This window comes from Cornus florida, unplaced genomic scaffold (assembly GCF_030987335.1).
Source record: "Cornus florida cultivar Cherokee Brave unplaced genomic scaffold, ASM3098733v1 CherokeeBrave_3.0.0_Hap2_Chr11, whole genome shotgun sequence".
Taxonomy (NCBI): Eukaryota; Viridiplantae; Streptophyta; class Magnoliopsida; order Cornales; family Cornaceae; genus Cornus; species Cornus florida.
The window spans coordinates 125630086-125647311 of record NW_026775581.1 but is presented as its reverse complement, the minus strand read 5'-3'; the positions used below and the strand labels follow the sequence as shown (position 1 = coordinate 125647311).

Here is a 17226-nt window from a genome sequence, read left to right as displayed (position 1 = left end):
TTTATTGAATTGCTTCAAGATCATTCAATATACTATGAAAGTTTTAATTTTAATTTTAATTGACTTAAAAAAATTAGAGTAAAGTGTAAAAAATTTCATGAACTTTTTACCTTTTGCAGATAATCCCAATGAATTACAAATTGTCCCCTTGAACTATTGATTTGTTACAATTAAGGATAAATCTATCAAAAAAGACTAATTTACCCTTTCTCCTTTTATATTAAATTATTTTTATTATCTTTTCTCATATCTAAATATTAATTACAGAAGTTATCTTAGTTTTATTATTAGTATCAATTTATCATAAAAATGAATATATATATATATATATATATATATTTGGCTAAAATTAGGTATAGTAAATTTTTTTTTTTTTTTTGGGATGGGCTTGAGCCCTTCCCTAAATCCGCCAGTGTAATCAAGACGTTAAGATATTTTGCAATTAAATGTGATAGTTCACGAGAGATTATGTACAAAATTTAGTTCAAATGAATTATTTGCAAAATCCAACATAGTTCACGAGAGATTTTTACACTTTATCCAAAAACCTTAATGCGTGCTATATTATATTATATGTGTGCATACTGCAATAAATTTGTGTAGATTAAAGCACATTTTTGTGCATGAATTACAAGGAAAATGATATAAAAAAAAAAAAAAATGTCCTGAGATTTTTAAAACTATTAAAGTGTCAAACATTAATTGAAATAATATAATAGGATAGAGAATTTATCTTACTGAGTATTGTATATATGAGTTTAAACCCTACCCCTTTTTTTTTTTTGTTTTTTTTGCAATAAACCCTACTTATTCAAGTGGTCAAAAAAATCAATTCGAATTATAAAAGGTAACCCTATTTGAATCAAGAAGATCGATGGACATTTTTTTTTTTTTTTTTTTTTTTTCCCGGTAATTAAGAAGATGTACATGTTGGTATGATTATATACTGTGGACAAGTCGGGTGAATTGATTTACCCTTCGATCCACATGCAATGGATAAGTGAGGAGAGAGATTCGGGAGGTAAGAGAGAAAGCTGCTGATGGCGATGGACCATGAGAGAGAGAGAGAGAGAGGAGATAATATCGTATGTTTACATTCTAGAGAGAGAAAAAGAATGGAGAGAGAGAGAGAGAGAGAGAGAGAGAGAGAGAGAGAGAGAGAGGGGTGAGAGCCCGAGGATCGAGGGACGTGTACATACATTCCTTCCACAAGAGAGAAAAGACCATTGTCATTGACCAGATGGGTGGCATGCCCCAACTGAGACCAAAGCTGCCCGGTTTGATTAATCTCACGTCGTTTTCTGCTGCCCGCACACTAACTATGTCCGGTCACGCAAATGACCGATAAAGTAGTCTGGTCCCACATGGGTTTATATTGTCTACGTGTCGGTCAGGTCCTCGCGCTCCGGACGGCACGCGCGATCAGGTACGTATCATAAAAAGCAGCAGGTAGTAGTAGTACAATACATACAATACGGTACATGTCAAAAACAGATTATATATATATATATGTAAGAATTGCTGTGTGTATTGATATTAGATACCAGTAATAGCATAAAAAGTAAAACTGAGGCTTTTTAATTCAAGTTTGTCTATAATTGGAGCTCTATAATTGAACTGTAGTATGTCACTGCCAAACCAACATGCATGGTTTTTCTGCATCTTTAATTTGGTTTCCCTTTCCTTTCATCTTTCATTTTCTTCTTTCACCGACCACTATTCTGACAGTCCTCCCCTCCTCTCCCCCTTAATTAGATCCTCAGGTACCACTACTGCACCTATTTTTTTTTTTGTATTCTATGTGTTTTTCTCTCTCTCTGCGTGTGTATACATGTATACTCCATATATACACGTACATTAATATGAATGCTTATATTGTAATCGTGCAGTTCAAATGATGAAATTTAAATTCCCTTCATAATAAATAGTGTATGAATCACTTTAGTGATTGAAAAATGGTTGTACAAATGCGAGACATGTAGACCCCTCCTCTCTTCTCACCACTTCTTTACTATACTATTTATTTAATTAAATTTCAACAATTATTTATATTCTATATTATGTGTATGAAAATGACCACACCCATATAGCATTAGCACATTGTTTTGGATTCCATGCCAAAACAGTGTTTCGATCATCGGGTGTTGTTACAAAACAATTTAAGGGTGTTGTTACATCAACTTGACTATTAACAGATTGTCTTATGCTTCTGGTGGTAGGTAAAATTAAACTATTCCAATTCCATGATTAGTGTCTCCTTCATATCGATCGCTTTCAATGAAGTTCCATTACCCTCAATTAATCTTTCAAAGTGTGAACTCAACTTTAGGTAGTTAAGCAATCAAATGTTGTATTTCTCTTTCACAAAATATTCCACAAAAAACTTAAAGTTTTTCTTTATATTCGTGTTGATTAACGATTTTACCAAGTAAGTGCCTGACAATCCAAAGTCTCGATTGTTAACTCTTGGTCTTCAAGTCAAAAAGCATGTACGGGACCAATATTTAGTGGGTTTTTTTTCCTTTTGTTTGTGTGGAAACAAGACAAATCTTGTTCATGACCTATTTAGTGCATGTTGTTTTTTGTACGTACTATATTCATATATTAGATTATGCAATCAATTTACTGTTATGGGAATTATTGTTTATTCCCAAGTCAAGAATCACTTGTCATACTCATGTTTTAACCTCTGAATCACATCAATTGCATATTCAAAATCCCTAGTTAATTGCTCACAGAGTTGTGATTGATCCACGTACGTACGTGCAGAGAGCTTCACAACATAATACAAGTGTATATATATACAACACACGTATTGGAATAATTAGTTTAGACTTTAGACTGTATGAATAACACAATGTGTAGCACACGATCGATGATTCGATGTGTAATCATCTTGATTCTATCCAATGTGTGTGTGTGAAGCCATAAGTTTCGGGACAGTGGCTTTATAGTTGGAGGGTGGGGACATAAACTTTACACGTTTTTCCATGTGATAAGCCATCTCCTTGAACTTGTAATGATTTTTGTTGAACACAATCGATCTTAAGGATACAAGATTAATAAAACCCTAATTAACAAAGATTATTGTTTTAGTAAACTTGATTGCTATTATCATTATACATATATCAATTATACTATATATATGTAGCTCCTGTTCATCCCACTTGGGACCTATAAAATTGATTTTTGTAATGCTAAGCGAATAGTTTATACATCACTTCTATTGTACTCCAAAAATTCAAATTTCACAAACTCATTTTAAATCGATTACAGAAACATCCACTTGCTTTTTAAATTAATTTCATTCTTATTTTATCAACGCTATATATTTGAATGGAATTGGTGGTGCATGGCATTGATATGTGTGCCATGTGACTTAAACATTGAGGTACTAAAGTTTTGAAAAGAAGCTACCTTATCAAATCACAAAACGGAGTTTTAGAAGGTTCAAGTAAACTCTGATAGGGTTCAAACATTCAATAATATCATCTTTAAAAGAAATATTGTACCATCTGAGTTAATTAATGTTCATTAATAAAGGAATTCAGCCTTCGTATATAGAAGATCATACCTGATTAGTTCGATTATACAATAAGAAAAGTACATGAAAATGTTGTAAGAAATCAAGCCTTTAATTTCTAAATAAGTTTTTAGAAATTTGTAACCAATTTAAAATTAATTTATAACTAATGTCTGTTTTTCATATTTTTGAAAACAAATTTGAAGAAATAAATAAATTAACCAAACACGCCCTTACTAAATCATTCTTCTCGCTCTCAGAGTCTTTGGAATCAAGAAGGTAATAATGCGGTCTTATCAAATTTGATTTTTCATAAGTGAAACAGAGTACGATAAGAAGGGTAAAGTGGGAAAAGAATAAAGGTACATTCACTTCCTTCCAAAAAAAACCATAAACAACAAAATTGCAAATCTAAAACCACTTATTTGAAAAAGTAGATGGGCAAAGCGATTGCTCTCTCTTCTTGTTATCTCTATATTAAAGCTTGCCCTACCCCTCCATACCTCTATTCTTTTACACCCACAAAAGCTTTGCCCAACAAAAACTAACAAATCAAAGTGATCATTCATATATGTATGATATATCCACCTCTCTCATCCCTCACATAGTTCACACAGTACTATACACCAACAAAACCTACTTTCTCTTTAGCTTTTCCACTACTAAAAAAGACTAACCCTCTTTTCTTTTCTTGTTTTTGGATTGTTGTAGATCTACAAAGATGATTCAAGAGCTGTTAGGTGGTGCTGGACTTGAGGGCTTACCATCTCCTTCACCGTCACCTTCACCTTCACCTTCTTCTTCTACAGCAACCACTCCCACCAGCTCATCCACCTCTGAAAACCAAAACCTAAGGTGTCCTCGGTGCGATTCTTCCAACACAAAGTTCTGTTACTACAACAACTACAACCTCACTCAGCCTCGCCACTTCTGCAAGACGTGCCGCAGGTATTGGACTAAAGGAGGTGCCCTCCGGAATGTCCCCATAGGCGGTGGCTGCCGGAAAAACAAGAGCTCCAGCTTAGCAGCACCTGCCGGAAAGGCAAGCGCCACCACAGGACGGTTGAAGACAGTAGTGACACCCGAGTTTGGAAAATCCGGCCTTGTTACCGGGTCATCCAATCCGGTTTTGTGGGCGTCGCCGCAGAATTCTCATCTGCTGTCCTTACTGAGAGCTACCCAAAACCCTAATTCTAATCCCATGTCAAATTCTGTTACTATGAAGGAAGAAGGTGGTGTTATGATGGGATCCCACATGGCGTCGGAGTCCGCAGTTCGAACCCTAGGGTTAGATGCTCTTAGCCTGCAGGTTCCTTCCATTGGTCTGTGCAGCTCTTTCTGGAGAAACAATCAACAAGATCAAGTTCAACAGCAGCAGCAGCAGCAAATTAACCATTTTCATCAACAACAAAATAATGGCTTCAATATTCATGGTGCAGAAGCTCAAAATAGTGGCATTCAAGAGCTGTATCAAAGGCTTAGATCATCAGCTAATTATAACTATCATGATCATTCACCACTAGTTCTCAGTAATATGACTTCTTCGTCTTCGCCTTCTTCGGCCATTTTGGAGTCAGCTCCAGCAGCTGGAGCTGAATTGGGTTACTGGAATCCAACACTTTCATGGTCTGATCATCTACCAACAACTAATGGTGCATATCCTTAATTAAGAACCTTTTTTTTCCCTTCATGAGCTAGGGTTTGTTGTTCTTAGGGTGCATGGTTGTTTGGTTTTGGTACATGAATATGGTTGTAGTATCAGTCCTTTTTTTTTTTTTTTTCCCCTTCTGTTTTTTGTATGTGTGTTTAAAGGTGTGTTTGGTTTAATTATGAGGGTGTACCAAGGACCAGGAAGTGTTACAAATGGAAAACATTAGGTGTTTCTGAGTGCTAGCTTTTTTTTTTTTTTTTTTTGCATAATTAATATTGCATTTATATATCCTACATAAAATATCATGAAACAAATGGCATGGACTAGTTCAATTATCTCGACAGGTGAGTGTTAGCTTTCATTTTACACAGAATAATGTGAGATTAATTTCTGATACACGAACTAATATATTTTTCTATAATACATATATAGATGTGTATATATATAGACTCAATGAGGGTCATAAATTAAATTAAAAATATTCAGAGTTAAAGATTTGGTTTTGAAATGAGATGAGATGGTGACAGTAGTGGTGGTGGGGTGGTGGGTGAATGGCAGATCGAGATGAAGAAGATTCGTTGATTTGTTAGGGCATGTGAGGAAGTGATGAATGAAGGGTTAAAAGCAGCCTTTGAAAAGAGTTTCCTTAAAACAGCAATTTGATTCTTACAGTTGGAAGGATTCCAGCTGCAGCCTTATCCAAGAGACTTGTGTCTGCTGCTTTGCTTCTCTGGATTTGAAATGATATATATGTGTGTGTGTGTGTGTGTGTGTATACATATATATATATTCCCTTCACTTTTAAACTTTAACTCAACACCACCACCCCACTACTGCAACATCAACAATCATCTCTCTCTTCCATTACTGGAACACAAATCTCTCTCTCTCCTTCTCCTGTTTCAATTTTAATTTTCAACTTCCAAGAAGTATTTACTTTCCAAGATCAAATTACAAAAGGAAAATCTTTTTCTTAGATTGCCTCTTTATATCTTTTAAATGTGACAAAGTAGCAGACGAGAAAATTGTATGAGATGGAACGACCACAATAACAAACACATATAATAGTTTATTATCAAAAATCGAGTGAGGACAGTTTTTAAATTATAACAAAATTATAAGAAATTTTATAAATAAAAATAAATTTCAATGAGGGTGGCTGCCTCTACTACTAGTGCAATTGTTGCAAAGACATTAATTAATTTAAACAATGGTACATACAAAAAAAAAAAAAAAAAGTCATAAATATATGTTACATCAAATTCTATCTAAAAATTAATTTAAAATGTTAATATATGAATTTAAACTCTCGATTTTTTACTTAAAAATAGAGGGTATAGCAAGGCTCCTTCAGTAACCATGTTCTTATACATACATGGTTCATTTTTTAACACTAAAGTGACTAATTAAAGAGCAGTAATGGTTGAAGATGTAATTCTGCGGACGATTTGTGGAAAATTAAAAGTGAAGCAAAATTTTAAATGAAAGACAGACAGACAGCCCATAAAGAGTCTCCTAGGTTTTTATAGGCAACATACAAAATTACAAAATATGGTATTTGGTCAGTTTTCCTCTCAAGTGGGAAGAGTCATTGGCAAATGGTTTTTATTAGACCAAAAGACAAAGAAGAATGGTATATGATACTATGACTGAGTACCGCAACCATATCTCACTTGAGACATCTGACTGTAAGCCCACAACAAATCTACTGCCCCTCTTTTTGTCATCTTCTTCGTCTTGCCTGCTATTATCATACCATTTTCCACCATACTCATACTTTCTCTCATTCATAGATACAACGAAATAGTTATTTTAATTATCATAACTCCTCTATCTTTCAAAGTAAAAAAAATGAATGTATAAATTTTTTAACAAACAAAAAAATAAAAAAAACGTGATTTTTACTCGTAGTCTTTTTTGGGTAAGAAATTTTTATTTATTTTTCTCTTGTAACATATACTATTATATACTATATATAGATTAGATCTTTATAACAACAGTTTTCCTTTGTTTCTATATTAAAACTAGCTACATCAATGAAACCGCATTTGGTTGATTTCGGATGTAATTTTGATTCACGGTATAACAAACAAATTTTCAATATGAATCCATTGTGCGCGCCGGAATCAGAGCCTGGCCCAAACCATTAACTATACTTTCAGAACCCAAACAGGTTCGAAAATATGGCCACTCCAAAGTCCATACAAAGGCAAACTGATACGAAAAAAAAAAAAATTAGGAGACCGAACTAATATGAAAAGGCAAAATTCAGGAAAAACAGTGGATTCGAAATTGAGGCAGTAGCCAAACCCCAAATCAAATTTATAAAACCAACCAATAGGATCCCCCCCCCCCCCCTAACGAGGGGGCAAAAGACGGGTGTATGTGTTTGGTTTACTATTCACAAATAAATAAAAATTAGGAAACCAAAGATAGTTTGGAGAGTTCTGCAGGAGTTACGGATGATCTTGTACAACTCGAATAATACAAATTAGAAAATTGTAGTATGAGCAATTTAGGGAGGATAAAGGCACATGAAAAAGGTTCCCTATATCATATAATACTGTACATGTCATTATTATCTTCTTCCAATACTAATTATGTGCTATAATTGATGGGAAAATTTTACCTACTGCAATGCAAATTAACAGATGAGATTATGAAAATCATCTTCAGATGCCTCTCTGGAAAAGTAACCAATACAAGGCAGCATAATATAGAAGATCAAGCTGCTGGAAGAATACAAAAAATTCCACATTAAAATGATGAGACAAGAGAAATCTTTATTATGATTATGATTACGAAGAAATCTAAAAACAATGACAATTGTCAAGCTTTTGGCACTTAGCCTTTGAGACAGTCACCCCCTTGTGACTGAATTATACAAGTAAAAAGAAAAAGATAGAAAGTTACATGAATGACAGAACCTACTACAAGTTTACAGCCTTGCCACAGAGTAATGCATTTGGAGGGATGTCGTACTCAGTAAACACACTGCGTTCATTGTTCCACACTCTGAGGTACAGTTGCTGTCCTAGATATTGCCTTGGCCAGATTGCAGACCTTAAATTCCACATGCCCTTGTTGTCCAATGACACCAATATTGCACTCCAAGATTTTGGATATACCTATATTGAGCAAGTGTTAAATCCATATCAAATCACCAACACAAAGAACTCTAAAAATAACTACATTCTTCCAGTGTTTATCAAGTGCAAAAACCACTCTCTGGTAAGGAAGGGAAATTGTTTGCCCTCTGTTACCTGAACAGTGTATCTGCTGGTTGCATCAACCAGGTTGTAGCGACTTCTCAAAGTAGAATTCCACTGACCAGAACCAAACCTGAGTTTTTAGAGGTCAATAGTCGATAGTAAATGATTTATACATGATGGATATAGAATTTCAGCAAGAAGGATAGGAAGATTTATACAGATTATGGTCAATATGGAGTTGTATATCTGGGGGAACTACATGAGACAGATTTAAGACTTATCAAGCAAAGAATAAACAATAACACTCGTGTTACATTTTATTTTCTCAATTACTTGAAAGATACTCAAAGTATAGACACAAAGACACCTACATTAAAATGTACTCTGACCTAATTCAACAATCCGCAATAGTAGGGAGACGAACAAACTGAGTATGCCCGTTACCATAAAACATGAAGCAAATAGCTAAATTTTAGTAAATTGTGAAGCTTTACCCGATTTGCCAGAAATCATAGCCATCAAGATGCCAAGACTGGATAGTGTTCTCATTGTTTTGGAAGACGATTTCTGTGAAGTCGTGAAGAGTGGTGTCTATGACTGATGTACCAAGCACTATAGGGCCAGGAGTAGGTGTGTCCTTGATTGTGTTAAGGTTGAAGATTCCAGGGATGTTAAAATAGTCAGCAAGCTTCAACGGGGTGCTTGGGTTAATGTAGGAGACGCTATTAACAGCATAACGTAGCTTGCCATTGATGTTGGTTGCTGAGTTTGCTAGCACTAATGTCCTTACTACCGGTATGGTGCCATAGTGAAATGACCCTTGAGGGTTGGGCCTGGCTGCATTTGCTGTCAAATTCCATCTTAACAGGGAAAGAAAGGAAGTTAGACTATATGATTAATAACTAAAATATATGTTAGGCTCCACACGATGTCAAAGGAGAAATCCCAAAAATGTAATGTACCTGATGGTCCTCGCTTGTTTCATAGACCAATGGATATGATAAGTAGGACCAATAGGCAATGGTAAAGTGGCTGGAGCTGTAGAACCGTCATAGTGAAGAATTGCAGTGGTAGTCAGAATGGGCTTTGTAAAACGAGTTGAAGCAACAATAAAGTAGTCCTTTGGTGTTGCATGTAAGTAGACCATAACAGCTACAGCTTGGCCAACATGAATGTCGAGTGATTCATACACATCCTGCATAGTATGAGCACCTTCAACTTCTACCAGTGTCAATGTATGGCCCTGAACCCTAAAGTTGATTGATGTTGTTAATCCCACATTTGACACCCTAAACAAATAGGAATTCCCTGAAAGTACATAAACCAAACTCAATGATTATGAACGAGATTTTCATTTTCAGTGCTGATTAAAGGAAAGAAATCAACCATAACATGTGTTCACTACAGAAAATAAATAAATTAATTAAATACAATGAGATGAGGAAATGGAAGATGGACAATCAATGGGCATGCCTACCTTTTTGACCCGTGAAAGAACAGGAACGTACTCCATTTATAAGAAGAGCATCAGGAAAAGGAAAAGGCTTCCCTGAATCCAGTGTTTGTTGTAACACCTGCAAGCATACAATGACTACAATATTAAACCCTGTGAAAATTAACCTCAACTGACTGTCTCGTCCAAATACCTCTAAATCACAATAAAATTGAAAAGTGGAATGCCAGAACGGTCACCTAATAATTGTCGTGTACACACTAATTTCCACAATCTTTATTTGATTGGAATATACATGTTTTCTTGGCAATTATTAATTATACAAACAACTGTGCTATTATTGTGATGGAAATGAACCATATATTTTTTCAAGCCAAACCTAAAAAAGTAACTTCGATACATTTCTAGAAATTCAGGATTACACTGTTGAGTTTGGGAATAAAAGGCTATTTAACTTTGGGTTTTCAATTCTTAGAAGTACATCTGTTAGGGGAAAATGAAATCCTTGATTGGAACTGGATAGTTAATAGATACCGACTCATTACTAGGAAAAGAAAGAAAAATAAAAGTGTTGCGTGTATAAAATTTTATGGTTAAAATGCATAGAATTGAAAAATACAAACTTCTTATTTATGCTTATATGCTTCAAATGTTACGGGTATCAGTTTGCTAATAAATAAAATTATGAGATTTTGTTTCGCACATGAAATTTTTAGCAAAAGTAGGTGCATTCTGTTAGTCCTCCATAATGAGTTTTCCATGGGCATTTGTCGCCTCTATATTAGATAAAAGCGGTTTTTTATATTGAGGTCAGTTCAAGCTTCTATAATATGAATTTAAAACACAATGTACAAGGTGATGCACATAGACTGTGTAAGTGACATCAGCCAAGTAAAATCAAGCCCAAAGAAAATCTGCAACCATTGCAGACTAATTACCAAATGCACCTGTAATTGAACTACAAGCCCATACATTAGGCTTGTAACCCAAGCCCTGCCTAAAACGACCCAGCTATGATCATTCTCAATTACAGTAATGCATTTCCATAAATCCAGTAGTGTATCTAGCTTTGAAGGCAATATAAACCAATATACTATTTCAGGAAAGTGAACAAAAAATTATTGACTACAAACCTTGTGATCAGACTTGAACCAATCACTAACGAGTAAAGTAAATTCTTCAGCAGGTTTGGGATATGGGACTGATATCACGGACCTTGATGCAATATTCAAACCCCCAAAACCACCAGCAGCTCTATGCATCAAAGTTGAAGGGAAGTATGTGTAGGTTCCAATCTGATCTTTCACTTGCATCTTGTATGTCCAGTTTGAGTTAGGAGGGATTGGGCAATTCGTTCCAAGCACTCCATCTTGCCAGGAGGTCTTTCTCTGTTTAACTCCATTCCTGGTTCCCCCATCATAAAATTAATGTTTATCAGTCCTAATCAAAATCTCTGAATAACAATATATGATTGACAACCCAACAAAAGAACACACCAACACCTTGTCACTGAGCTACAACCAAGTAAAAGAGGAGGGGGTGGCACAGAATGGAAATGGAAGGTACATCAATGAAGAATAATATGCTTGCATTTGTGACAAGCGACATACGAACTTTAAAAAACTTAACATCCTTTCCTTCCCATTTGTCAGCTACAAACAGTTAAAGCCTCAAACAATTTGAAATGAACTATTTGCTACATTTTCTACTCCATATATCAGTCATAGGCTGAATTTAAGGCCCTAAAAAGAAAAAAACTTAGGAACGGCTTCAAAATTGAGGGATTAATGCAGATGGTTGGCATCAATTAGTCACATTTATTAAAGCTATATATGCATGGATGTCCAATTACTGTACATAAAGATAGCATTATATAAAAAAAATCTCCAAATAGATATAAATAGTCCAAGAAAGCTTTCTCCTGTTCAAACCATGCCTATAAACAGTCAGTCTCCACTTGGGCTGACATAAAGCGATCCATGTCTAATCCACATTTGGGGCAGCCTTGAATTGTCACATGCATGAGACATAAACCCACACTCCGGCAGTATTACTAACACCTACAATCTACAACCCACAGAAAGTTGATCCTACTTTGCATTACTTGGTCAATTTGTGGAAGTGCATAAAACATCATAAAGCCAAGTTTTACCGAAACCAAATGCAAACCTATATGAGCATGGATGACTTATACAAACATAAGAGAAGGGAAGGAAGAAAACACTGACCATGTAATGAGGAAAGGCTCATCAAGCTTATTGATGACATTAACAAGTATGTTGTCATTGGTGACGCAATCAACGGTGGGGCCAGGAAACTGCCCATTAATAAGGATGCCCTGCAAAAACCAAGACGAAAATTCAAACCAGAAAAAAGTTTAAAGGAAATATGTGAAAGTAGAACAAATTAATCTCATGATTACAATTAAAGTACAATCAACAATAACGATAATAACTAGCACGAACCCAAGGGGTAGATTAGGACATCTCATAGAACTTCAAATAGTTCAACAAATTGAACTCAAATAGTTCAAGAAAAGCTCAGATCAATTGCAACGCTACTAGCAAAGACATGTTGGAGCATCACCTATGTCCCGAGGGATACTCCCATCCAATACAGGATTCCCCTTTTGAACCAAAAAATATAACAAAGTATAATCAATAATAACAAAATGCAATGGGTTGAATATTTACTCTTTGCTCGACACCAAGCGGAGAAATTGTTCCGTATGTAACTTCCCACGTAAAAAATCTATATGGGTCCTCAGCATTCACCCAGTAGACACTCAACCAAGCCAATATCCCAAGGAAAAAATGCTGGAAAATGGCCGGTCTCATCTTATCAAAAATTCAGAATCTCTTCTTCCAAAAAATCATCCCTGCCCACCAAAAGGATGGTAAAAGAAAACATGTTCAGAATAACACAAATTTGAATGAATAGAGAATTTACAATTCAACTGATTGGTTGAATATAGAAACTAATCATAACAAGACCACCAAAATTTAAAACAAGACTGTAAAATAAAACACAAATTGAAAAGCTCAATTCAATTTGATAATCAGAAAATGTTGGTCAACAGAACATTCACATTTTGCATCTGAACTATGTACAAGTGCATATTTATGCAGGCACAATTATGAAACCAATACATTGAATTAGTCTATCATTCAACAGGTGCAAATTTTGATGTACTTGATACTTACAAATTCGAAAGCCCAAGTACAAGAAGAGAGGAGAGAGACAGAAGCGCAGGGCTGAGTCCACGATGGTTGAGAAGTACACAAACAGTTTATATAAGAGGCCACTGCAAAAGAAGAGTTGACCGCGAAACATCTCTCTGCTGATGATGATGAAGCCAACGTGGTCTCGAGTACCGAGAAACCGAAGCACATTTGCTGCGCACTTCATGCTAACCTCTCTGTCTCTGTTCTACTTCTTCTTCACAACTCATTTCTAGCTCAGTTTTGAGAACCCAAGTGATCCCAATTGACCAGAATTTCTCGTAATTCGCAGAACCTTCCCGCGAAAGAAATGCAACAATAATCGTGTGTATCCAGTGTGTGTAGATTGTAGAATTGTAGATACACACATGACAAATAGTTTATTCTTAATTTCCCCTATTTGTCTTTGTGAAACTATAAAATTGGTGTGTGGGTTTAGATTCAGAAACGTCGGTGAAGAGAGGAAGGGGAGATCTAAAGGAGCGAGAAGGACGCAGCCAAGAACGGATCATCATTAAATGCGAGTTAATAATAATAATCATAATTAAATGAAGAAAGTGTAGGGAGAGAGTGTTTTTAATATATGAACGAACGATTGAAAATTAAGGCCTTTTGAGAAGTTCGCATGGATATATATGATGAGGAAGCGAGGACAGTGGGAGGGTTTTGTGGATCGGGTCTGAGATCCAATTCTTCGTTTCTAGGGTTCCGAGTTTTAGCACAAATAAATTTAACAACGTTTTACCTACCAAAAAACAAATTAACGGACGGTTTAGCGCGCTCTCTCTCCCTGCCTTTCGACTCCTTTCCAGCCCTCGCTACTTTGCATTACTTGTGGATAGCATAGAATTGGAGTTAAAATTGATAAAATTTAAAAAAAAAAATTAAATTAAATTTTATCAATTTTAATTTTAAATTTCCAATTTTATATGGTCCGAACACACCCTCCGTACAATTTGTAAACTTACATTTCGCTTTTATGATTGAATTAGTTCTTGTGACTCAACATATTCCTTACTTATAGAATTGACTGTCATATAATTTGTTACAATTCGTTTACCATGTATGAATAATAATCGTTTTGCACGCCTTTCTGTATATTAATGTCAACATCGTTTCGCACACTTTTGGTGTTCATTAATAATCAAGGGGGAATCAGGAATTTGGTTAGGGGAACATAAGCATGTAAAAATATTTTTGTCTCCCTAACTGTAGCAAGACAGCGAGTTAAAATGTAATAGAAAGAAAATGCAATTTTTTCTTTTGAAGATAACAAAAAGAAATTCAAAAAATAAGGGTAAGAATGAAAATATATAAATAATTAAAAAAAATAGAATTCTATAATTTTATTGGGATAATTTATTATTTTTGGGGGGATTTTATAATTTTTTACATATGATATACATAGAATAATATAAAATCTAGTTGGCTACGATAACTAGTGGGTGCTTCGCGATCTGTCCCAAAAGACTAACTTACTTAAGTGGGGTTAACACCCAACTCATACATATCCAATTCACTTAACATCCAGATTCGATGTGGGGCAAGTCTCTCCTTGTAATATTCTCATCAATGTGGCTTACTCAGACGCCTATCGGGCCGGATACCTGGCGTGACACCGAATCAAAAACAGGGTCTAACTTTGATACTAATTGTAACAGGTGAGTGCTTTGCGACTCTACCCAAAAGTCTAAGTTAGTAGGTGGGATTAACACCCAATCCATATATAACCAATTCACTTTCCATCCGGATCCAATTTAGAACAAGTCTCCACTTGTAAAAATCGTAAACACAGAAAATGTGTAAAATGACAATATTTATACGGAGTGAACATGCAATGACAAACCTTCTTTTTAAAAAGTGATAATAAACTACTAAATTAAAATCCTTATCAATTAAAAATTATTTATTTCTTATTTCTTATTTCAACAACATGCATTATTAATTACCATTTTTATTGTCATCAAACTATTGTGTCAAGAACCCAAAAAAAAAAAAAAAAAAAAATTGATATTTGCCCTCCAAAAAAACCTCAACACTTCACTTCTTTTATTTTATAACTTAAATAACAAATATAACCCTAGACTACTTATTTAACATAAAACTCCATGATTTTGAATAAATTAAAAGGGTTTCATGGATAGTAAACTACATAATATATATAATATTACAGGTTTTTGAGCTTTCTATTTGTCCCCTACCTCTCTGTGTTCCTTTCTTTCCTTCATCATCAAAATGCCTAACGGGATACATGATGGATTTGCTCCTCCACTTTCTCTCTCTCATTTTTCTTATGTGTTTAAAGTTCATCCTTGTTTTATCTAGACTCTTAACACATCTCTTTTATGTGTTACTAATTAATACGATGGTAATATTTATTTGGTTTAATTTAATGTATTATTTTAGGGAGACAAAAGTGATATGGTGATGATTGAGAGAGATTATGAAAACAAGTATAGAGAGAGATGAGTATAGGAGAGGAACAAGGGAGATAAAAGTGATCTAAGTAGATAGAGAGAGAGGGAGAGAGAGGAATATAAGAGAGAAGTAAGGGAGATAAAAGATGGTGAGTCGTTTTTGCACACTTTTTCAAATGGAATCGGTATAAGTACTGCACGGAATATACTTTCACCCATAAAAGATTAAAAGGTGTAATTGAAAGTTATTTTTGTGAGCATTTTACCCGAAGTACTCGGTACCTTAATGCCAAGCTTATCCCTCCATTTATGACAAGAACTCAGAAAGGGAGATATGGAAGGCTTGGAAACAATATGAAGAAGATGGGGAAAAAAATTCGAAAGAGAGAAACATTTAGGTGTTGCAACCAGGTCCTAAAAAAAACTATTTTTAAAGAGTTTTTTTAAGGGGGCAGTTCTGGAGACTATGGTGTATATATGTATATATATATATATATAAACATGTGGATCATGATAACGTAACTCCTCGTCTGCTAATTTTTATTTTTGACCTTTTGACAATTAGAATGTATCCCAAGGTCAAATCTGAAAGAAAAATTACAGAATTGAGTTTACAACACATGGTAAGTTTAAGGAGACCAATCCACTGACCCAATTCCAACACACGTTAAATTAATTTCTCCCCTATTTTGTTTTGAGTAATGATACACCGAGTTGCTAGGCCTATTACATTTAATTCGTCAATACATATCAAATATAAGAAAGTGAGACCTTCACTTTCTTATTTAATGCATTAATGACCAATAAAATTTAGTAAAATCTATTTGATTGATTTGAAAGTCTGGACTGGAATTTTTCTCAGGTGCATTAGTGCAGTGTTTGAACTACAAAATGTAGAGCACCTAAAATAATGTAATTAGTCTCTTCTATTCCCTCGTTAACTGCAACACCAACACCATCTCCTTGCTAGGAAAACAATCAATCACCAAAAGGCCCATCCACAATTACTAGCTTATAATCCTATTTTCCTACAACAATGGGATCCTAAAGTTCCATTGAAATGTGGATTCAATTTGGATTAATGTGCCCAAATCCATATCCACACAGAAATGATTCAAATTAAATAAAAACAAAGGTGTGATTTTTTGTTGTTGATGACTTGGTTAACATATTAAACACTTAAAAGTTCTAACCATGGCAATACAGTGAACCAACTTCTATTCCATACATATGCAAGCTAGAAAAAGAAAATAGTAAATCACCATCGATCCAAAAGTCCATTCGAAGAGAGCAAAACAATGAATCCAATCCATAATCTGGTAACTATGTTGACCAAAACTACAAAATATAGTAATTCTTGTACATTGAAGTCAATAATTCACAATTATGAATGTACAGAGCACCCTGTTCTTGTATTTACAGATACTGAAATCAATATATGCTACTACTAACTACTAATATACCTCAGATTTGTTGATTGACAACTTGAAGTGGCACAATGGCCACTCTGCAATGCATTGGACATGGTACATATGAGAGCATGGCATCCGAATAACTCGAGACCCAATGACGATTTCATCCTTACATTGATCATCAATATCACCTCCAAATCTCACCGGCTCTATATTGTCTCCTGAAAGTACTCCCTCATAGCTCGTTCCAACAATGACAATTCCAAATCTTGATCATACTCGTTGGCCAAGAAAGGACACAATGACAATTCCAAATCTTGATCATACTTGTTGTCCA

General features: G+C 34.8%; 2 protein-coding genes across 2 annotated transcripts; one reads left to right on the top strand and one right to left on the bottom strand.

The window, feature by feature from the left end:
* Window positions 1-3970: 3970 nt before the first annotated feature.
* On the top strand, window positions 3971-5410 carry LOC132283251 (dof zinc finger protein DOF5.3-like). Its single transcript, XM_059785176.1, has 2 exons — window positions 3971-4096; window positions 4235-5410. The coding sequence occupies exon 2, from the start codon at window positions 4245-4247 to the stop codon at window positions 5187-5189; it is 945 nt and encodes a 314-aa protein (XP_059641159.1). The 5' UTR covers window positions 3971-4096; window positions 4235-4244; the 3' UTR covers window positions 5190-5410.
* A 2532-nt stretch (window positions 5411-7942) lies between these two features.
* Window positions 7943-13866, bottom strand: LOC132283250 (L-ascorbate oxidase homolog). The gene is made up of 9 exons (XM_059785175.1): window positions 13043-13866; window positions 12533-12717; window positions 12068-12177; window positions 10973-11243; window positions 9864-9960; window positions 9349-9694; window positions 8881-9246; window positions 8438-8516; window positions 7943-8302 (listed from the first exon to the last, which is right to left on the bottom strand). The coding sequence occupies exons 2-9, from the start codon at window positions 12674-12676 to the stop codon at window positions 8105-8107; spliced, it is 1611 nt and encodes a 536-aa protein (XP_059641158.1). The 5' UTR covers window positions 12677-12717; window positions 13043-13866; the 3' UTR covers window positions 7943-8104.
* Between the last annotated feature and the right edge of the window lie 3360 nt (window positions 13867-17226).

Bases quoted from the DNA above. Each gene is read 5' to 3' on its own strand.
- LOC132283250 (XM_059785175.1), bottom strand. From the start codon at position 12,676: ATGAGACCGGCCATTTTCCAGCATTTTTTCCTTGGGATATTGGCTTGG. The intron at 12,178-12,532 runs GTAAATATTCAA...TGGTTTTTGCAG, and splicing joins CGCTTGGTGTCGAGCAAAGA to GGCATCCTTATTAATGGGCA. The intron at 8,303-8,437 runs GTAACAGAGGGC...TGCTCAATATAG, and splicing joins CCAGCAGATACACTGTTCAG to GTATATCCAAAATCTTGGAG.
- LOC132283251 (XM_059785176.1), top strand. From the start codon at position 4,245: ATGATTCAAGAGCTGTTAGGTGGTGCTGGACTTGAGGGCTTACCATCT.